We start from the raw sequence: 26,768 nt of genomic DNA, 5'->3' as shown, positions 1-26,768 counted from the left end.
GTCATAACTGAAATAAGTGACTTTATTCTTTCTATGGTATTTTTATTTTCTATTTATATTCCAGTACCCTCTTTCCCTTTCCCTTTTGATTGGTTTAGTTTGGTTTCGTTGACATCTTAACTTTCTCTTTATTCATTTTTTATTCCTTGCTATTTCGAGAGTTCTACTAAGCTCTTTGTTTCTGTTAGAAATTACCTTCTCATTCCGTGCACTAAACTTAACGTTCTGCCCAGACATACATATGCATGTATCTGCGTACTTCTTCTGTGTACCCCTTCTTTAGTTTCTGGGTCTGAGGTTCTGCTCACAGTATTTTCACTTCTGGGCCATTACTAGATTTTTCCTTCTAATATAGCAGGAAGGTGTTCCAGAAAAACTAGTATTCCAAATTCCTGCTTACATTATTTATCATCATCTATGTAGATTTAAATATGTGTCTGTATGTGCACATATGTGTGTGCACACATATGGAGAGAGAGTGAACGTCAGTGCTCACCACCACTGGCTCCTCTTGTCTTTGATTTCCCTTATGGGAATCAGTTGTTTTTTGGTTAAGTTCATTCTCAAGTATTGTCCTCAGAGCACGTATATGGGAAGTTTGCTTTTTGAATCCTCACATGTTGAAAATGTTTTTCTTTTGGCCTGACAGCTGAATAATATTTTGTCTGGGCATAGGATTCTTGGATCATTTTTCTTAATAGTCTGTACGTTGTTCCGCTGTCCTCCACATTCCAGAGGTGTAGATGAGAATTCCTTAGCTAGTCTGAATCTCTTGCCTTTGCAGTAACTTATTCTTTCTGTCTGGAAGCTTGTATAATTTTATGTTTACGCTTGAAATTCAAGTATTTCCTGGATTCACTTCCTGGACTTAATGAGAGTTTTAATCTGCAAGCTTAAATCTTGCTTCAGCTCAGTATATTTAAAAAAAAAATAACAACCCCAAATTGGTACTGTATTCATTTAATTATAGCATCTCTTTCATCTTTTTTTGGGTGTGTGTATCTTTTTTAATTTTTCCTTTTCTCTTAAAAAAAAAAAGTCCCTTTTGGAATTCCAGTTATTCTCATGTTACGCTGCTGGATCGACTCTCCACGCCTCTCTCATCATTTCTCTCTTGTGTCTTTGCTCTGGGTAGTATGATATGTTGTTCATTTGGTCTTCCAGATCATTTATTTGAATTTCAACAGTGCCAGTGATTTTCTTTTTAGTCCTTCTGTAGAAACTTTGAAATTGAAAACTGAAAATCAGTGGTTCTCATTCAGAAAGTCTTTCTCGCCTCCTTCTGAGCTCTCTCTGCGTCCCTTTGTGATGCTCAGTCCCTGTGGCTTCACCATTGTCTCTTCAGAGTGACCTGCCTCCTATACATGTTTCCTGGAATCCACTCTCATGTGAACTAGTCCCTGAACTTAGATATTGTTTTTGTTCTCCCTGCTCACCAATCGCTCCTCTTTCAACTTACACCTGGATGTTACAGTCTGTTCGGCATTAACAAACCCGAGAGCAGTGAAGGCCCAGGAATGTCTGCCCTAGCACTCTGGCTCCAGAGAACAAAGAGCCAGTGGCCTCTTCTCCCTGGGGACTGCGCTCCTCCCTGGCTGCCCATCTGTGACACAGTTCAGCCTGCTAGTGTCCCAGCAGTCTTTCTCAGCCCCCTACCTGCATTTGTAATCCTACAAAGTACATCCTCCACCCCTAGTGGGCTGGTAGGTCAGCTTGCCTGATGGTGACAAGTTATTCTGGGAATTGCAAGCTGCTCACACAACACCTCAGGGAATGAAAGGACCCTGGCCTTTTTTTTTTTTTTTTGTAATTATTTTATTTTATTTCTTTTAATTATGTTCAGTTAGCCACTGTATAGTACATAATTAGTCCTTGATGCAGTGTTCCAAGTGATTCATTAGTTAAATATAACACCCAGTGCTCATCACAGCTCATGCCCTCCTCAATACTCATCACCCTCTTACCTCTTCCCCCCCACCCTCCTCCCGCTTCGAAACCCCCAGATTGTTTCTCAGGGCCCATTGTTTCTCATGGTTCATCTCCCTCTCTGATTTCTCCCCCTTTGGATTTCCCTCCCTTCCCCATGGGCCTCCATGCTATTGCTTACGTTCCACATATGAGTGAAACTGTATGATAATTGTCTTTCTCTACTTGACTTACTTCACTTAACATAATCCCCTCTAGTCCCATCCATGTCAGTGCAAATGGTGGGTATTCATGGTTTCTGATGACTGAGTAATATTCCATTGTATATATGAACCACATCTTCTTTATCCATTCATCTGTTGAAGAGCATCTCGGCTCCTTCCACAGTTTGGCTATTGTGGACATTGCTGATGTGAACATTGGGGTGCATGTGCCCCTTCTTTTCACTGCATCTTTATCTTTGGAGTAAATACCCTATAGTGCATTTGCTGGCTCATAGGGTAGCTCTGTTCTGAACATCTTGATGAACCTCCATACTCTTTTTCATAGTGGCTGCACCAACTTGCATTCCCACCAACGGTGCAAGAGGTTTCCCCTTTCTCCACAACCTCTCCAACATTTGTTTCTTGCCTTGTCAATTTTTTCCATTCTAACTGGTACAAGGTGGTATCTCATTGTGGTTTTGATTTGTTTTTCCCTGATGGCTAATGATGTTAAACACTTTTTCATGTGTCTGTTAGCCATTTGTATGTCTTTTGTCTGTTCATGTCTTCTGCCCATTTATTGACTGGGTTATTAGTTTTTTGAGTATTGAGTGAAAGAAGTTCTTTATAGATCTTGGATATCAGCCCTTTATCTGTAGTGTCATTTGCAAATATCTTCTCCCATTCCGTGGGTTGCCTCTTAGTTTTGTTGACTGTTTCCTTTGCTGTGCAGAAGCTTTTTATCTTGATGAAATCCCCAAAGTTCATTTTTGCTTTTGTTTCATTTGCCTTTGGAGAGCTTCTTGAAAGAAGCTTCTATGGCCGATGTTGAAGTCAGTGGAAACTCAGCCTAGGCTGGAGAAGTATTTGAGTTACCAGGGGGAAGAAGCTGGGAAAAATTTTCCAAACAAAAAGGAGTAGGGCAAAGGCACAAAAATGTGCAAAAATTTTTTTTTGTTGTTGTTCAAGAAAGCTGCAAATGATTTTTTTTTTTTTTTTTTATTGCTGGAGTGTAGAATACTAAGGGTAAATGTATGAGAAATAAAGTTGGAGAGGAAAGTACCTTCCAGCATTCTAGTCTTCCTCCTGTTAAATGTTGCTTTAGGCTGTAAAAGTACACCAGCTACTTTCTCAATTTCTTTTTACCTTTTTTATTATAGAGAATTTTAAACATGCACAAAACAGAGTAGATCATGAATACGCATTTACCCATCACTCAGCCCCACAACCACCAACCCATGCCCAGGTGGAAAGGGAGACTTTGTACCTGAATAGGGATGTGTAATTACTTACTTTGGCTTATTCTACTTTTTTAACACTAATGCAGATATCCGGCTAGGTATTTGGTGAAATAAAGAGGAAGCCTGACTTACGTTATTGGTTCTACTTTTCTCCCATTTACTTAGGTCTCTCTGCTCCCTGGTGTGCAAATGGACATACTCTGCAGAGAAAGGCTGGGATGACAGTTTCTGGAAGATGATTGGATTGGAAGATTTTGTTGCAGATAATTACAACAAAATAGGTAAAAAGCAAACAAAATGAAAACATCTGGAGAGTAATTGTGTGTGTGTGTGTGTGTGTGTGTGTGTGTGTGTGGATATTGTCTTTTTGTTTGTTTGTTTTTTATAAATTGAAATGCTGGGGATGCCTGGGTCGCTCCGTCAGTTAAGTATATGACTTTGACTCAGGTCATGTTCTCAGCATCCTGAGATTGAGCCCTTTGTCAGATTCCCTGCTCAGTGGGGAGTCTGCTTATCATTTTCCTTCTGTCTCTGCTTCTCCCCCCACTTGTGCACTCGCTCGCTCACTCTCTCTCGCTCAAATAAGTAAATAAAATCTTTAAAAAAATAAAAAAAGAGGGGCACCTGGGTGGCTCAGTTGGTTAGGTGTTTGCCTTTGGATCAGGTCTTGATCTCAAGGTCCTGGGATCGCACTTCACATCCATCTGGTCTCCCTACTCAGCAGGAAGTCTGCTTCTCCCTCTGCCCTTCTTTCTGCTCATGTGCTCTCTCTCTCTCAAGTAAGTTTTAAAAAAAGAAAAGAAAAGAAATGCAGAAACTCAGCCCTGTTTTTCTAAGAGAAATGAGTCTATTGTGCTGGGTAGACCATGACCAATTGGGCCTTGTGTTGGGGCTCATAGGAACTGCGTGGAGGTACAGGCTGTGGGAAGTCTTCATTGAAATACAGAATTGTAGACATTGGACTAGATTGAGGAAGACAGTCACATGGAGTAGCTGGGAATAGCATAATCAAGGGGGTGTATATAGATTGTTCCCAATCAGCTGGGAAGATGCTTTGTGAATTAGATTCAAAGAACCAGACAAGGCCATGAACAGAAAGAAAAACAATTGAAGAGATAAAAGTGAGAATAAACTACAGCATGAGCTGTACAGCATGGTTTCTGACTCAGGCCTTAGGGTCCCAGACATCATTTTAAGTGGCTGGCTAATAAAGATGTGGGTGACTAGGAGGGATTTCCTTGGTGAAAGCGTTGAGATGCTAGGTACATACATATAATAGTAGCTGGCATTTGAAAGTTAAAGGTTTGCATGTTTATTTCACAGGAAGTTGTTTATTTCCTATAGTTACTACTTGCAGTTGTAGTCAGCTGTCATCAGGCAGGCAGTTATCCCTAATTAAATAGAAATCCTTTCATACTATTTCGTGTTTAAGCTAAGATGTTGTAACAATAAAAGTGAAAAGGACAGTGGGTTCTACAAAATGGAAGGTAATTCCCTTTTTTGGTGTAATGGAATAGAATAGAATAGAATAGAATAGAATAGAATAGAATAGTGACTATCAGGCCAGCTCTGTCATTGTCACAACATGGCTTCCAACTTTGGGTCCAAGTCAGTCACTCCAGTTTCCATCAGTTCCCAGTCAGTGAGTGGAAGGAATGAAAAGGACCAGAGGAATCCATCTCCATTCTTCTGGAGAGACCATAACATGGAAATGAGCCACATCATTTCTGATTACATCCCATTAACCAGAACTTGTCTCTACGGCCCCATGAGGCTGCAAGGGTGGCTGAGGACTGTGGCATGGGCTGGGCAGCCATGTGTCCATGCATGTGGCCAGCTAAAACTTGAGAGTTGTGCTGTTAAATATTGGTGAAAATCTGCTGTGTGCTACAGTTTCTGACTGCCCTTGATGAGCAAGTCACATGGTAGGTCATTTCAGTTCAACCTTGCTCTGGGGAAATCCTCATGACCCATCTATTGAAGGGCAAGAGTTTCAGGATAGAAACATGAAAGATTCAAGCAGCACCTCCCCTACTATGTTGTAGATAGCTTAACCTGGTTTTCTGTGGTCTCTTCAACTGCTAATTGCTAAATCTGGGTAAAAGAACAGTGTAGTATGCAGCAAGAGTCATTCTGGGATTTCTGTGGCTCTAAAGTCACGTCTACATCTGAGCTGGTAGAGAAGGGGAGGAGGTTGGAACCAGAGAAGAGAAGAAGAAAACAAAGCAGCAGTCATTCATCATCATTTATATTCTGAGTCCTTTGGTAGTTGATTTATGAACATCATCTCATGTGGCCCTCACAAGCCTTTTGGTGTAATAGCTATTCCCATTTTGTGGATGGGAAAACTGGGATTCAGTTCCTTGTCCACCATTACTTTGTTGAGTTAGTATTAGAACTAGGGTCTCTAACTCCACACTTTGCTACCAAAGCACACTGACTATTGGGATATATGAGACTAGGGGAGCTGGTGTGTCTGTATGGTTGTGCCTCCAGTGGGATTACACAGTGGTCCAGGATTTAGCCCCCAAAGTCAGTATCAGCTATACTGGAACAAGTGCACATACCTGAACAGAAGAAAGGTGTGATGGGATCTCAGTTGATAAGTGGAGTATAACTTCATAAGGTATATAAAGGTGTTAATACCATAAGTCATATGCTGGTTGGCTTTGAAATTCTGGGTGTTCCAGCCATTTGGAAGCAGCAGCTTGGACATCAACTGGAAAATAGGGTGAGACCTTTATTCTGGGGCCTGAGTGAGGTGACTAGAGGCTGGCATGTTGGGACTCCTGCCAATAGGGCTCGGTTTTTAGACAGCGCTTCTGGTTCACCAGAGAGAATGGGCAGCCCCACAGGAAGCTGATGCTAAACCGGAAGCTTCCGGACGGCAGGGATCACTGCACCTTACCCCAAGTGTCTTGGCACAGGTGACGTTGAGTATCCGCTGACGGAATGTGTGAGACACAAACACAGTTGCTGGCGTGGAGACGGAAGGCAAGAGTGAAGACAAAAGCGTGGCAAAGAGATGTCTTGGGTGTCTCAGTCTGTGAAGCTGCTGTAGCAAAACACCACAGACTAAGTGATTTAGAGCAATGAAATTTATTTCTCATAGTTCTGGAGGCTGGGAAGTGCCAACAAGGCAAGTTTAGTTCTGAAGCCTCTTTTCCTGGCTTGTTGGCAGCTGCCTCTCACCGTGTGCTCATGTGATCTCTTTTTTGTACATGTGAAGAGAAAGAGTGTACTCAAGAGAGTGCCTCACTAGTGCCTCGTCCTCTAAGGGCACAGATCCTGTTGGCTCTGAGCCCCACCCTTTTTCTAAAGATGTATTTATTTTAGAGAGAGAGAGAGAGAGACCGAGAGTACAAGTGGAGGGAGGGGTAGAGGAGAGGGAGAGGGAGACTCACAGGCAGATTCCCTGCTGAGCACGGAGCACAACACAGGGCTCAATCTCATGTGAGATCATGACCTAAGCTGAAATCAGGAATCAGACACTCAACTGACAGAGTCACCCAGGCACCCCAGTGCCCTACCCTTTTGACCTCATTTAATTTTAATTACTTCTTTACACACCCTCTCTCCAAGAATAGTCATATTGGGGATTAGGGCCTCGACATGTGAATTTTGAAGACACAGTTCAGCCCATAGCACCAGGGTATGAGTGCACTGGTCATTAGAGCTAGAGCAGGGCCATCAAGTCCTGAGTTCCTAGGCTGCTGTTCTAGAAGCACCCCAGGAGCTTGCTGCCTTGATGGAGAACCATCAGGACTGAGAACCAAGGGAAGGTCTCTTGTCTTATAATTGAGGGGTATAGGCAAGATGGGTCTAAAACACTGAACCGGGGGCTAGAGTGGTTCTAGTGGTGTGAACTTAAACAAGACTCATACATATATTCTTACCCATGAAGGCATAATTAATGGTAGCAATTAAAACTAATAGTTTACTGCTTCTCAGACATGATACTATTGCATTTTAACCATTATCTTTGTAGATTTTTAAAAACTGTGTAATGGAGTTGTTTTTATTTATCCTCTTCTACAGCTAAAGAAACCAACAGTCAGAAAAGGGAAAAGTGTTTAAATGATGGTTGCACAGTTTGCGAGCAGTAGAGGCAGAATCCAGACCCATGTTTGGATGATTCCAAATCCTGCTCTAGCCCTCTTGCTATATTGACTTCCAATTAATATTCATTGTGTACCTATGAATGGTAGGAGATAAATAAATGCTAACCCTGCTTCTTCCCTCCTATATTTCAAGCATATTTCTCTGTGCTTTTGCAGACCGTGTTGCATGTAATTCTCACAGTCTGTGACAAAAGTAATGTTACTTTGTTTGTAGATGAAAATTTGATAAATAATCTCATCTAACCCCATGCAGAAGTAATAAAATAAATGGTAAACCCTCCCAATGGGAGGCCCTGGAAGGAGCTAATATCTTACTGGAACACAGATTTCAACTTCAGTTACATGTGCCCCCCCCATCCCCTAAATTTGGTTGTTCCTTCTGAGTGTTCTCATGATGTAGTGACTGTATCTTAGTATAGTACACTTTGATTACCTCTATGTGTCTTGATTCTATACTAGACTGTGAGCTCCTTGACGTCAGGATGGTAGGGGATGGTACCCTTCAGTAGGGGATGGTACACTTCAGTAGCTCAAATACTATGTGGTTAGTAAGTAAATAAATTGACCTGAGATGGCTGGTCCTGGTAGGTTGGCACTTTTTGCTTTTAAAAGCTATAATGATATTTACTGATTTTAATAATATCTTTGGTGACTTGGGTCCAACTTCAACTCTGATTTTTTTTTTTTAATTTTAACATTTGATGCTCCCCCCAGCCCTGACACAAAACCCATGTTTAATTAGTATATTAGGTTTGCTAATAGAGCAATACCTATAGGAAATATTCGTTAAAAATCCATAATGTTAATCTAGCAGAAGATTTCCAGAGTAACTTTATTAGATTTAGCCTGTTAAGTTAATGGATTTTTAATGGATGTCCTAAGGAGACATATCATTAACCAGAATATTGCCGTACATGAATTAAAACTTACCCATTCATCAAAATTATTTGTGTGATATTTCCTTTGATTTTCATTTCTGGTGACTTGAATTTGTAGTTTCAGTCTGATTCAGAAGTGGAAAATAGTAAAGAGGTTGTTAACTCTCACTTGTGACTTTCAGAGATTGCTCCGGGAGATACCTCCAGAGATTCTTCAGTAATTCTTGTAACTATGAGAAATGCGTCTCGGAAGCTTCCCTGTGAAGTGTTAAACATTTCCAGTGGACTCATTGCCCGTCAAGATGCGGGCAATAAAGTGCAAAACCTTTTAGCAGATTTGAGCAGAGCTTCATGGATTTGAGCATTAATACAATTACCATAATTCGCTCCATGTGGAGCTTTTAGCCAAGTCTTTACCAGCCTTCCTGGGCTCGTGCAGTAAATAAATGCTTTCCCCGAAAACTGAACACCTCAGCAACTGATGGTCTTATGGAGGGATATTTATGAAATAAATTATTGATGGAGTGTAAGTTAAGGATGAAATGCAATATTTATATGGTACATTTGAAGGACAGGGGAAGAAATTTACAATGTTTTAAGTAACTTACATGCAAATTTTCAAAGCTAAAATGTTACCACCTAATGCCTTCTTTCAAGGAGGTATTTGGATGGTTTGTGAACATTATACAAAGTAAGGTGAAAAATAGTTTTGTGAATCAAAAGAATATAGTAGACATTTCTTCACAATTGAAACTATACTGGCGAACTATTTAATGGTCAGAGTTGATGGGAAACACTCCAACCCGGTGTCTTGCAGGGAATCATCTACCCATAGTCCAATAAAACGATCTGTGCCAATAAATGTTGACCTTCAGTTCCACGTGAATCATCCACAGGTCACCCATCTAATCTACATAGCTCTCAAAAGCAACAGGAAGGAAGAGATCAGTGGGGAGAAAGGAACCTTAGGAAGACAAGCGGCATCCCACCTGCTCTCATCCATTATCCAGGCTCTCTTTCAGCACATCCCAGTTGCTTTTTTACTTCCTGGGAAGAGTGCTTCCCTGTGTTATGGGGCAGGCCACTTCATGGAAACTCCTGTGCACAAGGCAGAATTACAGAGTGCTTATTTCCATTACAGAAAGAGCTTTGTTATGTACAAGGATGTAATGTGCTAGCCTCCAGATCCTGCATTATGTGAGGTCAGGAAAATCAGGCAAAAAACAGACTTACAAGCTCAGGTAGAAGGACTTCCTAACGTAAGTGAGAGGCAAAGTTGACGATAGGCATGCCTAAAAGAAGACCATTCCCTCGGGGGGAAGGCTACCTTTTTAAACTTATTTTCTCTTCCTCTGGGAGACTGTTTTAGGCATAGGCCACTGGCTACTATCTGGCACGTAATAGAGACTGACGAAATAGTTGGTGAATGAGTGAATATATGTTTGAATGGCAGATTTGATAAACAATTCCTTTTTTGTCCTCAGTTGTCCAAGATACTTACGTATTCTCTGTAAATTGTTTTTGAATTATGTGACATTACTAGGTGACAGACAGTGATTTCATTTCATAATTTCAGTGTTCACATGACTTTTGTCATGAATATTTTGCCACTTAAGAAAGGACTCTGTGGAGGACACACTGCAGCCCTGAGAGATAGTTGCAGTCCAGTCTCATTCCTGTAGCATTTCTCTCTGAGACTTTTCCATGACAGGAAATAATTTCAAACTCCTTCACGGAAAACAAACAAAAAACAAGCAAACTTAGTTTAAGAAGATTAGGACTATCGCTTTTCCATAGAATCGGGTAACCCTGCAGTTAACTAAAGCTGCGTTTGAGATATTTTTATCATGTAGGCTTCACCCTGGAGACAAAGATTCATGACTCCTCACAAGTATGGGTTGAAGGTATTGTTGCCCCAGTATTCACCACTGGTCTGCTCTGAAGTCTAAACAATGAAGGGGGGAAATCGGAGGGGGAGATGAACCATGAGAGACTGTGGACTCGGAGAAACAAACTGAGGGTTTTAGAAGGGAAGGAGGTGGGGGGGGGGTGAGCCCAGTGATGGGTGTTAAGGAGGGCATGGATTGCGTGAAGCACTGGGTGTTACACTCAAATAATGAATCATGGAACACTTAATCAAAAACTAATGATGTATATAGTATGGTGACTGATGTATATAATAAAAAAAAAATAAAGTCTGAACAATAGAGAATAGTTCTCAGAGCCAGCTGAAACAAAGTGCAGTACTGAATTAAAGAACACGGTAGAGAAATCCTACCTCTTTTCGGAACATGGCTAGACCTTGGGACCCACATGACAATGACCTAATCCATTCATCGGTAGGCCAGAGAGCTCCCACAAAGAGATGAGACCTGGCTGGGCTTGCTTTGGGCCTTAATCTGCTTACTTCACAAACTGAAAGAGCCTGCTGGCCTGGATCTAGGTAGTTCAAGAGGAGAGACCCATGCCAAGCCTGCACTGACTCCATGTCAGAGCAGTGGCACCCTTTCCTTGTTAACATGGCCCAGGGAGGTTGGTTTTTCTCCAAGCCTCATGGATCAGCTAAGTGATCTTCTTCCCATGGATGGAATATGTAAGAGTATGCAAGTATGAGATGAGAGTGCTCATTATGAATGTTGCTCCCCTGTGAGGGAGAGAAAAGGAAATTGGCTTGTGGAAATGTGTGTAAGGGGTTTCTACCAGTGATAGGCATCATGGCCAGCACTGGGAGCCTGAATCCAGGGATATCATATCATCCGTAGTTGTGGGTATTATAAAAAATCCTTTCATGGCTATTAATACCCAATGATCTGAATTTTCCCTGTAGAACTAGATATGTTTGCAAGGATTTATCCATTCATTCCTTAGAATATGAGACTTTTCGTTTAGAATTTTGCTCAACTGCTGGCTCTATCTTGATATCATGAGAGGCTAGTGCTTTTTTTTAGTAATATATTTTGGGGGGTCTGGAGAAATCTTTGGCCACAGGTAATCCCAGCATTTTCTATGGGGCCTCTCACATCACTAGATCCCATGTTCTGGGGGTGGCCATCCCTTTGGGTGCCCTAGACTAGGCTTTGTCTTTGCCCTTCACCCTGGGTGTTTGGTCTTACCCCACTTTTTCTTATTACCCTTCTCATTCCTGTCCAGGTGATAGAATAAGGTCTTTTCAGTGTCTGAGGCAAGTTCATATCCTCTGAATATTGTACAGTCTTATTTTATCTTTTAAAATAAAACTTCTGCCTAATGGATAATGACCTAGAGGTCTTCATGTTAGTGATCCATCCAATCATTTATCTGTCCAATCAGCCACACTACTGAGTGCCTCCTATGTGCCAGGCACTGAACTAAATTTGGGAAATATAAAACTATTCTCATCATGGTCCCTGCCCTTGGACATCTCATGTCTAGGGAACAGGCAAATCAATATTCTCAGTGTTTTTCTTGCTTTTCAGTAAGTCTAGCCATGTTCAAAGTACTGTGGGCAAGCAGAGCAGAAAGTCACGACTGGAGGTGGTATGAAGGAAATCTTCTTATGAGATGGCATTTGAGATGTCTAAAAAATATGAGAAGTAGTTCACTAGGCAAAGGTGGGAGATGATTTTTAAAGCAGGAGAAACAGCCCAGGCAAAGGCATGGAGGCACAGAAGACTAAGTGTGCATGAATTTCTGGATGTGGCTAGAGCATAGTAGACCTAGGGTGGGAAAGGAGAGGGGACTAGATTTAATTTCTTTTTATTTTTTTAAGATTTATTTATTTATTTGTGAGAGGAGGGACAGAGGGACAGAGAATCCCAAGCAGACTCTGCATAGGGTACAGAGCCCTACATGGGACTCTATCTCATGACTTTGAGATCATGACCTGAGCTGAACTCAAGAGTCGAATGCTTAACCCACTGAGCCACCCAGGTGCCCCAAGAGACTGGGTTTCATTTCTAATGGAGCTTCTCTCCTTCCTTAAAGAAGGGGCCACTGGTTGGAGACTCAACAAAATTTTCTCCATTCCTCCCAAGAGGTAGTTCTAATTATTACTCTTGTCCATGCTGTAAATAAAATTGTGGGTAGTTTTAGAAGTTTTGTACAAGCTCCTGTGAAGATGATTGTGTGTGTACGTGTGCCCACCAGGTCTGTTTCTTTCCTCTAATCACATCCAGTACCCGTTACCTGCCTCCCTACCATAGAGCTTTGCTGGGTGGGGAGGGGGTTGAAAGGAGATACCACATAGCACAGGACATGTGGTTTACAAAGCCTAGAGACCTGTTAGTTGTTATCATTTTTAAATGTATCTTGGCACCAAAAATACAAGGATCTTTACTCTCTCAGCATTCTGTTCCCTGCCTTTTGGGCCTGAAAAAAGTATTTGTGCTCTCCCCAACGACCACTGCCACTCTTAGATTCCCAGAAGTACTGTTTCAGTTGCTAACCCTTCCAGGAATAGCCGTGCAGAGCCAGGAGGGCAAGGGAGCAGTGATGACCACATCGTGCTGTAAGGTAATGGCTTTCAGAAGGCTTGCTGTCTATAAGGTTTCGTGGAACTGCTCTTCCTTTCAGTATGGCATCTGGAAGATAATTGGAAGCCCCCCAAAAGTGAGATCAGCTTCCAACTTCTCTTACTGCTGGGCAGTCAGAGAATAGCAGAGCTGAAAGGGATCATAGAGATTTTGCTCTCACATCTTCATTTTGTAGATGAAAGCCCAAGATTCAGGGAGGTAGGGTGAATTTCCTTGGCTTAGAGCCCTTTAGTGATAGAGCTGGGACCAGAGACTGGGTCTCCTGGTGCCCCAGTCCTGTGGCTGTTCCAGTACTCTGTGTCACCTCTCCTTGTCTTACCTTTTCCACAAATTTTGGTCATTTAACCAGTCTGGTTACTGTCATTTGAAATGGACTAAGCACCAGAATAATGTCGCTGAGGGATGGGCTTACATATGTGAATTCACCCAATCTAGAGTCCACTTTTCAGCCTTGTGAATGCAGAAATTGGACTGCGCCCAGGCAACCAGGGATAGTTGGATCTAGGAATATAGCAGTCAAGCTCCCAAGCTACTGATGTAGATAAATTAAAATAATAAAATACTATATTAGCTGTTGCCTATTTTAATGGCTGAGAATTGGTCACCAGTGTCAGGCCTGAGTTCAGATGACTCTGTCATCTGCAAGCCATGCACACTCTGCTGTATGTATTGTTGGGTGAGGTACTTGATTTTTCTGAGCTTTAATTAGTATATTATGAGGATTAAAGTAAATAATGGAGGTAAAGATCCTAGCACATACTAAGTCCTCAAAAAATGTCACTTCTTACTATCTTAATAACTGTTCATTCTTCTGAACTCAAATTCCTCCCTAGGTAATAGGTCATATCTGCCAAAGTTAGTACCCCATGAATAATGCCACAAACTTACTGCCAGCTTCTTCTGACTTTGGATAATTTTGTTTTGTTTTGTTTTGTTTTTTTTTTTGTTTTTTCCTGAGTTGTACCCTTGGGTTCACACAGCTTTTGTTCCAAGCAGCATATAATAAAATAATCAGACTTCTGCTTCAAAATATAATCACATTCCAGTCTTTGCCTCCTTGAGAGCTTACGTTGACCAGAATTATAGGTTTCCCTAAGTTCTTCAGCACCGTAACTGGCAATCTTTAGCTTTTTTCTCATGAACAAAAGGGCACATATCCATAGGTAAATAAAAAATACAGGATACATAGGTGATAATGAGCTAAGAAATTCAGTGACTAATATTCCTACAATGCTTTATGACTTTTAAAAGTATATTTCTTTTCATTCACTCTCACACTGATTTCCTGTCCAGTTTGAAAAATAGTCTTTATTCCAGATTTGCATTTGGGGAAACCAGAATTTAGAAGCTTTTGAGTTAGAAAGACCTATAATCGAATCCCAGAATCAGCACTTACTGACTGTATGACCTTGTGGATGTCACTAAGTCTCTCTGAGACTTGATCTCATCTATTAAACAGGTGGGAATACCTACCTTGCATGTTCTTCATGATGGAGTGGTGATGTATGTAAACTGTCTGACTTCTGGTAAACCCCAGTAGATAGTAGCTAAATTAATTGACATGAGAAAATTTAATACTATATAAAATACCGTGGCAATAAAGGGAGCTGATATTGGGCTCCCCTAATGTCAAATTCTATGAGCGACCTAAAAAGACTTTTGATATTTGTATCCATAGGAGGAAAAACTAAGAAGGTTTGGTTAATAGTTTGCAAAGATTAGATCATATTAAGGATTTTGTTAAAAAAAAAAAAGAGGGAGAGAAAGCACTCTTACTTTTCTTCTTTGTTCTCACTCATTAACAATGCTAGGCATCATGCTACTTTTAGGAGAATAATGATGAATCAACACCAACAGTGTTCCTGCCTTCCTCAAGTTTTCAGTGTAGTAAAGAGTGCATTCATCCATCAGTCAGAAGATAGGCACTAAAATAAATGGCACAAAGATAGGTCAAGGGGACTTTAAGAGTGTGTAATAATGGGATATGGCCTTGTAAGAGAAACTAGGAAATTTTGAGGAATGGATGTTTAGAGGAGGTTGATAGGCGTTCACTCAGAGAAGAGAGATGGGAACAGTGTTTTGGTTAGAGGGAACAGCATTTGCAGTGACTGTGGCAGGAGGAAGCATGGTGAAGGAAGACCACTGTGTCTAGAGCTGAGAAACTTGAAACAGGTTATAAGACGATGCTGAGATCATGATCTCATAGAACTGGCTTCATTCAGACTGAATGTGGTTGAGAGGAAATGGAAAATCTAAGGAAGTATTTTGACATCTCAGTCAGTGTTGTATACTCATACTCAGCTGGGTATTCACAACTAAGAAAATAAGTTGCAGATGTGATCTTGGAGCCCTGGAGAGCAAGGTTGAATCGCTGCTTAGATAAGTTACTGCTTCCAGTTTTCCAAAAGTTTGGTCCATAAAAATGACCTGTGTGCTTCACATTAATGACACAAGATATCCTGGTTGTGATTTTTATGCATATAATTATAAAAGAGAATGTCATGAGGAAGTCATACAGGTTCACTATGAATGAGTTCTGCTAACCTAACCTTAGATGTTGTCTTCTTGAAATTGCTTTCTCAGGAACACTCTCCTTGAGATTGCTGGGCATAGTCGAAACTCCAGTAGCATCTCGTGCTTACATCTTGTCCATCTGCTTTTACATCCTCAACTAGACTGTGCTATCTCCTCTGCCCAGCATCACCTCTGAATAAATGCTGGCTGGCTGGCTAGCTGGCTGGCTGGCTGCTGGAGATGGAGATCCAACACAGAACTCTTGATTTGCCCACACAGCCCAACCACCCAACATGTTCCTCTTCTTATCTCCTCTGTCTCCCATAAAAGGTACAATAGCTCTCCCACTTAGTTAGGACCCAGACCCAGAAGTTATTCTTGATGCTTTTCTTTCATCTTACATTCAGTTCGCCAGCAAGCCCTGGATGCTTGGCTCCAAAATGAACCCTGAATTAGGCCATTCCTACCCCTTCCCACTGTGACTTTCCTAGTTCAAAGTCCTTTCATCTCTTGCAGGATTCGTGTACCAGCCTCTTAATTGGTTTCCTTGATTATGTTCTTCCTTCTGATAATCCTTTCGCTGCTGCAGTTAGATTATTCTTTTAATAGTGTAAGTCAGATGATGCTACTCTCATGGCCACATTCTTCCAGTGGCTTTCTATTACAATTCAAATAAATAAATGAGTAAATAAAAATTCATTGACATGCTCTTCAAAGTCCTGTGTGATAGCTCTCTCCTTATACCCCGTTTCTTTTATTTCTTGCCATGCGTCCACATACTTACTGTCCAACCACAGTGGTGTTCCCCAACATTCCTGGTGCATGTAGCTTTTGCATTAACATGGCCCTCTGTCGGCCTTGGCTTTTCTCAAAATAGAAAAGAAAATAGAAATTGTTCGTATCTCAGGTTAAATGCGTTAGAGAAGAGCCTCCTCACCCTGTGAGCTACCACTCCCGTCCCTGCCCCAGCAGTATTGTTGCTCTCTTGTATTTCTTCTCAGTACTTGTCACTACCTTATTCTTGTATGTATTTATGTGTTTATTGACAGACTAGCTGTCCACTAAATATTACTGAATAAATAAATGAGTTTGAGTTGGAGAACTACTGATAAAATGGCATAGACGAAACATATCTTGTGTGTTACACATTTTTGAGGAATTTCCAGCAGTTTTCTCCTAGTTAAAAAAGAGGACCTTGGAATGAGTGATACATTCAGAATGGATTCCCAAAGGGCTGAGAAACTACCTCAAAGACTATGGATAAAGGACTTCATCTCAAGTCTCTGTGAGCCCCTGGTGGCATGACACGTGACATTCGTTGCCTTTTAACTTGCCCTTGAGAATGTTTTCATTCAGCAACTTGAGTGAACACATAGAGGACTTGCTGAATAAATATGTAAATGATACAAAGTAGGGAACCATAATTAATACATTAAATTACCATAATTCAAAAAAGTTTTAAAGATTTTATTTGAGAGAGACACACACAACAAGCACGTGCGGGGGTGGAGGGAGAAGCAGCCCCCCTGCTGAACAGGGGCATCTGACATGGGACTCCATCCCAGGACCCCAAGATCATGACCTGACCAAAAAAAAGGTACTTAAGCGACTGAGCCACCCAGTTGCCCCTCAAAAAAAAAAATTTTTTTTAAAGAACAACAGATTAGAAGGGTAAGTTAAAAGTAATGTGAATTTTTATCAGGGTATGTCTTTTCATTAAAAAATTCATGGAAGGAATGGGTAGAAGATCTGACTATATGTTATAAAATAAATAAAAAGTAAAATAAAAGGACAATCCATCTTTTCTAAAGAAGATACACAGATGGCCAACAGGTATATGAAAAGATGGTCAGCATCACTAACCCTCAGGGAAATGCAAATCAAATCCACTATGAAAAATAAAAAGCCACTATGAGCTACCACCTTACATCTGTTAGATTGCCTGTTATCCAAAATACAGGAAATAACAAGTGCTGGTGAGGATGTAGAGAAAGAGGACCCCTTGCGCGCTGTCGCTGAGAGTGCAAGCTGGCACAGCCACTGTGGAAAACGGGGCAGGAGGGCGGTCTCTCAACAAGCTAAAAGTACAATTACCAACTGGTCCGGCAGTTCTGCTTCTGGGTGTTTATCTAAAGAAAACAAAACCACTAATTCAAAAAGACACATGCCCTCCCATGTTCACTGTGGCATTATTTACAATAACCAAGACATAGAAGCAAACATAATGTCCATCAGTGGATGAATGGATCAAGAAGGTGTGTGTGTGTGTGTGTGTGTGTGTGCGCGCGCGTGTGTGTGCGTGCATGCATGTGTGTGTGTGTGTATGCAGTGGGATATTATTTAGGTACAAAGGGAATGAAGTCTTGCCATGCGAGACAACACGGGTGGATCTTGAGGCCATTACACACAGTGAAATAAGTCAGAGAAAGACTAGTACCGTATGATCTCAGTTACATGTGGAATCTTAAAAAGAAAAAAAAAAAGGCAGCTCATAGATACAAGAGAACAGATAGTAGTTACCAGAGGCTGGTTGGTGGATGGGTGACATGGGTGAAAGAGGTCAAAAGGTACAAACTTCCAGTTAGCACCGGTGAGTCCTGGGGATGTATGTGCAGCGTGGTGACTGTAGTTAGTAGTACTGTATTGCATATTTGAAAGCTGCTATGAGAATAGACCTTTAAAGTCCTTATCACAAAAAATTTGTAGTAAGGTGACAGGTGTTTACTAGACTTAATGTGATCATTTCACAATATATACAGATATCAAAGCATTATGTTATACCCTTGAAACTAATATAATGTTATATGTCAGTTATACCTCAATTAAAAACAAAATGAAACAAAAATGTATACGTAATCTCATTAGTAGCCTTGATTTCTTAGAGAATGCTTGATTGTCAAGGAGCAATGAACCAATAAGTATTAGCTGCATACTTACTGTGTACCAGTCACTTCTATATGCTTTGTAACTATTAACTTGTTAATCCTCTTAGCCAGTCTAGGTAGATATTATTATACTTTACTGATGAGGAAACTGAGGCACAGAGAGGTTAAGTAAATTGCTCAGGTCAAATTGCTCAGGTCACACAGTAAGTAACAGAGCCAGAGATACATCTTCTCTAGAACCTGCATCTCTGACCACAAGGCTGCAGAGCCTCCTGAGGCTGGGCTGTGTTAATAGAGCTGCAAACGTTCAGGTCGAGGTCAGCAAGAGCCTCAATTCTGGTCAGATTATATCTGAAATTCTGTGTCCCATTCCAGGTTGCACATCTATAAGGGCCAACTGACAGAAAAAAAAAATAAAAAAAAAAAATAGTGCATCCACAGGAGAATGACCCAGATAAAGAAGATAATTTAAATCTAGTGAATGTGGGAAACAAAACCGCTGACCAGTCTGAGGTTGTCTAACCTGATGAAATCTGCCCAAAGTCAAACACATGAATCAGTCGTGGAGCTAAATCCTAACTCAGATCTGTGAGACACCAAAGCCCCTCCTCATTGCTGACTCAAGAAGATAACAGAAGATGCAAGCCCATCTCAGAGCTTCCTTCTTCCTTTGCTCTGAACTGGTGCAGAGAAAAGAGGCCTGAGGATAGGGCTTTCGGAGGTTGAGAGTTCTCTTGGCTTCTCTGAAATGCCAGGAGGAGAGTGAGCAGAGAGATTGACACTTGCAGTGCCAAGTGCTTCACTCACATTAAAATTCCCAAGTCAGGGGGCGCCTGGGTGGCTCAGTAGTTAAGCGTCTGCCTTTGGCTCAGGTCATGATCCCGGGGTCCTGGGATTGGGCCCCACATCGGGCTCCCTGCTGGGGGGGAGCCTGCTTCTCCCTCTCCCTCTGCCTGCCTCTCTGCCTACTTGTACTCATTCTCTCTGTGTCAAATAAACAAATAAGAACTAAAAAAAAAAAAAATTCCCAAGTCAGTTTTGGATTTTTCCCCTTTTCTGAAAGTTACTAACTTGAGACTTACATCCAGACCCCAGTTGGACATCTGACCTCTTGCCATCATTGCTGTCCCTGAGAGGTCATTGGAAGGCAGCCATTTCCAGTGGCTGCCCTGGTCTGCTGTGTGTGGCCTGTCCTAGTTGCTGCCTCTTCTACTAAGCTTCTCTTGGGCATGTAGCCGGTAGGTGGTGACCTTGGTTTTCAGGGTAGCCCTTATACCTGACTTCCTAGCTCATCTGTGATGCCCTTCACCCCAGTCCTGTGGATTTTGATTGTGAGGTACCCATGACCTTTTCTGTTTCCCAGCATGCTCTAACCTTTCTGAGAATCCACATCAGAAGGCTGCTGTGGTCAGGTTGGCAGGTCACTGGTTGACTAATGGCCCCTCCAAGGTTTGCTGGCAGATACTGCGTTGTTGTGAACCCTATTGATCCCAGAAGTTGGCCTGCTGCATGTATAGCCTCTGTGGGCATGAGGAGGTGGTGAGTCACGGCCCCAACACCCCTACAACCCGTCTGTTCTCATGGCAAGGAGAACAAAGATGATCTCTTTGTGGTATCGTAAAACCTAGAAAGACATTAAAAATTCCGTTAAATTTTCATATCCTTTTAGCTGTTGAAATGTACAATCTATTAGGAGGGGAAAATAGCTCTTGCAATTTTTTTTCCCCATTGCTCTTACTTCAGAGGCTACTTAAGGGACCAGGTAATGATCTTACGATGTTTATTAATACTTCATGTTCTGCTTCCCTCCCCCCATTCTTTTCTACTAAGGACCATGCATCTATCTTTAAATTGAAAGTACAGAAGCTGCCACGGGATCTTTGAGATACAGAGTTTCTGCAGTGTCATGTGTTGTCCTATTATGAACCTTGTTTGTAGAGATCTTGCTGCTGCTGGGTGGGGATATTTATTTTTGAAATGCACTTTGGGGTGGTGGCAAGAAAATGGGTTTTGGAGCCATATAGATATGAGTTTGAATCCTGGTGCTGCCATTCATCAGTTGTCTGACTAGTATCAAGCAAGTTATTTAATCCCTGAGGGTCTAAGTTCACTTACCTGCCACATTGAGTAATATCTGAGTAGTAACCGGTAGTTAGGATGACTTCACACAGATACCTCATAAGGTAGGTCTCATGGGGAAAAGCTGGTCTAATCTGAGTACCTAAATTATTTTTGGTTTATCCTAGTTTTTCTGAATAGTTTCTTTATTTTCTCTGTCTCTCATGGGCATTATATTAAGTAACTGACAAGATATCCTCATCCCTTTGGCTGCTTGAAGATTTAAGGCAAATTTGAGACTCCTCTACAGTGGGTTTTTAAGCCGTTGGTGTATATGTTTAACCCTGCCTCAATCAATATTGTTCCCATCTGTGGTTTTATTTAGCCTTTAATCCCACTGACCTTATTTCATCTTTATGTATGAGTTACAAGCTCCCTTAAATATTTTCCAAGACAAGATAGCACGTAGAGGAAAGTCTAGAATGTAGCAGGTGCTCCATAGATATTGGCAAATGTACAAATGAGTAAGTGTTAGAGAATATATTCAGAGACAAACAGATATTTCAGAGGAGAGTGAAAACAAGTAAAAGAAGGTGAAGGCCATGAGTTCATGCCTCTAAGATACCCAAACAAAGACCTGGAGAAAGCAGTAAGAAGTTGGAGCCATGAGGCTGGAAATAGAGGTTTGGAACCCATCGGTGTTGATGGTATTAGAGCTGTGGGTACATGTAGAAGAGTCTAGCAGACAGGATCCGGGGAAAAAGGAATCTCAGCACTTAAAGACCAGGTGCCTGCTGGGATGCCAAGGAGTAATGAGAGATAAGAAAACGAGGACTGAAAACTGTCCATTTGATAAAGTGACTTAGAGACCTCAGGGAAAGCCACCCACTTTATTATAATATTGTGACAGTGGGGTAGAAGATAAGGGTTGGGAGCAAATGATAATTTAATAAAAACTACAGCAAACATTTACCAGGCATTTACTAGATGCCAGACCTGGTGCCAGGTGTTTAATATGGATTAACATGTAGCAACAACAATGTTATGAGGGAATGTTATCTCTTTCCCTTCTTTTGCAGAAGAGGAGAAATGAGGCGTAATGAAGTTAATCACCCAGAGTCACACAGCTGGCTAGTGTGGATTCAAGCCAAGACAGTTGGGTGCCAGACTGAGAGTACTAGCTGAGAAAACAGCCAAGTTTAGACATCTCTGTAAGAAATTTGGTTGGGAGGGAAAGAAAGGGAAATGGAGGCAGTGGCTAGAGGAGAAAGAATGCCTGAAAGTGGTTGGAGTTTCCTGTTCTTGGTCAGTTGGTTGAAGATGAGAGAGATTTGCTCAGGCAGCTCTAATAGCTGGTGGAGACGTTCCGGTAGTAGAGCGATAGGTTGACCCAGTACTAGAGAGACTAAAGAGAATCCCTATGCTGAGTTTCCAGAAGAAACAAGAGGAATGGCTTCTAGAAAGAAGTGGGGATGTAGTCATCCTGTTGCACTATGGAAAAGGCGATGAGGGCAGACCTGGAAGGGGAGGTTATGCTTGAAGTGGAGGTGGAAGGAGCCTCCTTTGGGTGGCCTCTGTTTTCTCTGTGAAGCAGGTGAGATGATCATCTGAGAGTGTGGTGAAGAAGTTGGGGAGTCAGAAGTCTGAGAAGAGTGGAAAGGGTTTGAGAGAGAGAATGGGGGGTGGGGAACAAGAGGACTAGAGAAACCTTGGAGGGCTGTTGAGTGATACTGAGAGCCTTGCTGGGGAGTGGTCACGAGTTTATCATTAATCTGCCCTGTTGGGTGATTGTCCCCTGCTATGCACAGCCTGCGGGTTGCAAAGCACGGAAAGGGGCTGTTCAGTTGCTGTGTTGTTCATCGTAATGGATAGTAGTACCACCCATCCAGCTTCCGCCCTGACCACTGGAATCGGCTCAGTTGCCACATGTTGGCCATTCTGTGCTCCACATGTTGTCCACACAGTCTCTGCATATTAAATGCTCTATGTTTGGGTTCCTGGAACCTCCCACCTGGACTGTGCCACAGGCTTTTAAACGTCTCACTGAATAGAAACTTGCGTTCTTCCCATTCTGCACATGGCCACCAACATGTGCTTTTCATAATAAAAATCTAATCCCCTGACTCCCTAGCATCAACCTTCCCAACTTCTCCCAGTGTTCTTGGGGCACAAAACAGAAAGCCTCTCACCCCCGCACCATGGCCTCCCCTTCTGGCACCATTCTCCCCTCTGATCTCTGTCCCCCAGTTCACTGCCTTTCTTTTAATTCTCTGCACCTAACCCCCTCACCACACGGCAGGCTTTTCTGGTCTTATTGTCTTGCCTCTATGTTGTAGGCGGAAAAAGGACAAGAACGAAGGGCAGAAGTGTGTGTGTGTGTGTGTGGGCTCAATGAGGCTGCTTCCATTTCTGGATGTGCCTTCAGACACGTCATCCAGTCACTTCTGTGTGTATCTCATCGTGAAGCCAGAGGTATATCACATGAATACCACCGTCCATGAGGGAAGCTGGGAAAGAGAAGTTTTTCCCTGGTCGCACTGCAGCCCCCAGCAACATCAGAGTTGCATTATTAAGAAAGAAGGGGAGGGTGTGTGCTAATAAGCACTTAGTCTCTCTGCTCTAGGTGAGGAGGTAGTTTTCAGGTGAAGAGCTGAGGAAAGGCTACAGCTGTTGGAAGTCAGAGCCTAAGTAAAGGTTCAAAGCTGACTAATGGTGTATGCAGGCAAGGAGTTGCTGGAACATTGAGTTTGGCGCAGGAAAAAGATGTGAAGTTGGAGAAGCCCGCAGGGACCAAATTATAATGGCCTTTCTGTGCTATGAGGAGTTGCTTAAACTTGATCTGTGTATCCATGTTCTGTAAATGGGATTTCATGGCCCAAGTGATGTCAAGCAAGATGGTCCAATGAGAATGGAAAGAAATTTAGAATTTTTATTTAGCTCTACTTTTTATTTCATTCTTTTAAATTTTTATATACGGTGCTCGCTTCGGCAGCACATATACTAAAAATATTAAATTTTTATATACGTTTCACAATATGCACGTATACCTTATAAATCCACTAGCCCATGCATATAATTGATAAGTAATAATATACATTGGGAATCCATGCTGAAGACTTTTGATTGTGATGTACACTGAAAATGTTTAGAAACCATTGCATGAGGCATCAGGGATCTGTTGAACTCTGAATGGTGAAATGACGTGGTCCATTGTGCCGTTCTTTTTCCTTTAGAATAAAAAGTTGTTTAATTTTTAAAACATAATTTCGGAGTGTTAGTATTTGGAAAGGAACATAGTACACATGTACTTTGTTTCACAAGAAAGGTAACTGAAGGTCAGGGAGGTGAAATAATTAAGGACTATCTCTGAATCAGTCTGCCAGACCTGGGGCTCAAACCCACATCCCATATCCTCACCATCCTTTGTGTGTTTTCTCGACAGGATTCTTTTCTTTTCCTGATGCTCATCCTCTTTCTCTGCAATTACTTTTCGTGCCTCATCAGAACCATGGACACATGAGCACCAAGAAGGGAGTAAGGGTGTACATTTTTAATAAACATAAATGCCAACCAAATAGAGTGGTGTGGAAATGAATTACCCACTTCACTCAGGGTTCTACGAACCATTTTGCTATCCACCTGAAGTTTTGGGGCATGGATAATCACAAGTTCTATTTCCATGAGGCTCAAATCATCCACAGTTCAGCTCATTGGCAAGCCTTTTGACATTGTCCCTGCCATGCTAACGGTCGAAAGTAAGAGACTGAATCGAACAGGTTTCTGACTTGGGACGAGGGAGACCTTCCACGGGGTGTATCACTCACTTAATGCAGCTCTGTGCATCAGAAGAAAGAGGTATTCCCATGGGACCATGTCTGTGCTTGGATATATTTCATAGAGTGTCTTGTAAAAATGGATAGGGAAAAACGTCTGATTTATAGAATCCTGTTTCCTGATGTCGGGAATGCTCCTTCAGCTCTCTGTTAACTACTTCTCGGCCAAGGTAACTGACTTATTTCCACCATGCCACCCCAGCCCAGCGCTGCAAGTATGGGAAGAGCAGAGACTCTCTGATAGCCAGGTGGCAAGCAAGAGCCAGACTCTCCTGGGTATGCTAAACTCTGCAGGAGAGTCAGTTTATAGGGGTACAGACCAAGGGTTAGATGTCTCCAGATGAATGTGTTTGTCAAGTTGATGATCATGTTTACCAAGATCCTTTTTATCACCAGCTGAGTCCTCTTTTAATGGCTTAGGTCACCCTGGAATTATTTCAAAAACAGCCTAATGTTAGAGCCTCTTGTGGGCTTGCCAGACACAAATCTAAAGTGAAGTCTTTTGTCTTCTTGGTAGCAGACTCCAGCCTCAAGCCCACTTGTATGAATCCTGAACATATGTTTTCATATTTGAGCAAGTTCTTGCCCCTCCAAAAATGACTATATATATGTATACACACACACACACACAAACACACACAATTTTTAGATATAAGAATCTTAACTGGTAAGAAAAAAAGAATCTTGATTACATTTCCCAAAAAGGAAATTATGTTAAGGGGAAATTATATATATGTACATATATAACTTTTCTGGCCTCATTGTATATGAAATTATATATATTATAATATATAATTAATAATAGTATTGGCATATAATATATATATGATATAATATGTCATATATAATATCTATAATTTAATATATAATATATATTATTTTATATAACATATAATTATATAGATAATTTCCCCTTTATATTATAATATAGAATATGTATATGTAATATATATATATATGCATAGTACGTGTATACACATATATACAGACATAGTTACAGGACCTTATAACAGAGTTTTAATTTATTTGACAGTCCTGCATAGTCTATGAGATTTGGTTTGGATATTGAAATATGGGCATTTCTAGAACATTCTAATGGCTTATGGGCCCAAAAAGAAAGAATCTAGTATATACCATATAATTTTATGGTTGTTTTTGAATAAACATATATATGGCTAGAGTTCCTGATTTTTATAACTTAGAATCAGACTGTTGCCGTAATAAAATCTCAAATTCCAGGGTTCAAACAAGAAAGGATTTTTATTTCTCCTGGTCCAGGGCTGGTAGGGTACCTGAATGGATTCATAGATACAGGCTTTTTCACTGGTGTTCTGCCTTCCATAGGGTTTGGTCCACATGACTGAGGGGAAAACCGTTCCAGTCCTCAGGAAGGAAATAAGAAGGGGAACATATGTTTCTTTCCTGTAAGGTCAGGAACAAGTGATTGTACATATCACTCTTGCTGTCATCCTTTTGACCAGAACCTAGTCACAAGGTCAGAACTAGCTGTGGGAGAGCCTGGGAAATGCATTCTCTAGTTGGAAGCCATGTACACAGCTGAAATATCTTATACCAGAGGAGGAAGAGAGAATCGGGACCCAACTCTCAGTCTCCACCATAGTGATTTAGTTGAATGTGAGTTTTCCAACATCTTTTTTCTGTCTTTTCTAGTAATGGATCTCAAATCCTATGGCACTAACAGTCTACCCTAGAGCATCATGGAATAGGGTGGCACGAAAACTAAGCTTTGTTGAGTATCTACTATGGCCTATGTCCTTTATATATAGTGTCATTTAATTACTATTACCACCATGAGTAACTAGTAGTCGTCCCATTTTACAGTGAGGAAACTGAAGCTCAGAGAGCCAAAATAATGGCACAAAGCCAAGAAGTGGTAAATTTGTCACCTTTTCCTTGTCCAGTTATTACAAAAGTTGATTCTGGAAAAACTGATTTTCCCTTCTAGGCTTCCATTACTCTGTTGTGAACTGAGGGCCCTGAACTATATCAATTCCTCTCAAACTGGACCATGTATCAGAACACCTGGAGAGCTTCTTGAGATGCTGATCTGTGGGTCCCACTGAGAGTTTCAATAGAGAAGATGCAGAGTGGGGCTAGAGCCCTGGCATTTGCAACAAGTTCCCAGGTGATGGTTCCAGCCATACTTTGAGATCATTGGAGTAGATGGTGTCTCAGATCTCTTCCAGCTGTTACATACTGGAAGGTCAGCAGCCTGGCTAGCTTCCTTAGTCCTGCGTCGGTTGGTGATCAGAAACACTACGCTGCTTTGGCCAAGTTTAGTGGTTCTCCAGGAAAACTGTTAGCTTGAATGGAGGAAAATGCTGTTAAAAATAATTTCTTCATGTATTCATTTACTCATTTGTTTAACACATATTTATGGAGCATTCCATGTGCCAGGCATCGTTCTAGATGCAAGAGAGACAGCGTGATTAAGAAGACCTAGGCCCCTGCCTGTGATATGTATAGAGACTGTGGAGAAAACAGACTATTAATTTATTATTATTACTGAAAAACAGACTATGAAGAAACAGAATATTTTTTGTTATTATTGAAAAGGAAATGCATGGGCCTATAAAG

At 41.4% G+C, this 26,768-nt stretch overlaps 1 protein-coding gene across 10 annotated transcripts in view; it reads left to right on the top strand.

Annotated features, from left to right (window-relative positions):
- The window catches only part of FGGY (FGGY carbohydrate kinase domain containing), a 414,785-nt gene that overhangs the window by 158,027 nt on the left and 229,990 nt on the right, over positions 1-26,768 (top strand). For all 10 annotated transcript variants that reach the window (XM_047726124.1, XM_047726127.1, XM_047726128.1 and 7 more), the window contains one exon: positions 3,536-3,651. In XM_047726124.1, coding sequence (XP_047582080.1) covers positions 3,536-3,651 — 116 coding nt within the window. The remainder of the gene's footprint in view (positions 1-3,535; positions 3,652-26,768) is intronic.

This window comes from Lutra lutra, chromosome 4, assembly GCF_902655055.1.
Source record: "Lutra lutra chromosome 4, mLutLut1.2, whole genome shotgun sequence".
NCBI classification, from domain to species: Eukaryota; Metazoa; Chordata; class Mammalia; order Carnivora; family Mustelidae; genus Lutra; species Lutra lutra.
Note: the sequence above shows the minus strand (reverse complement) of the source record. Positions and strands in the feature narration are given on the sequence as shown.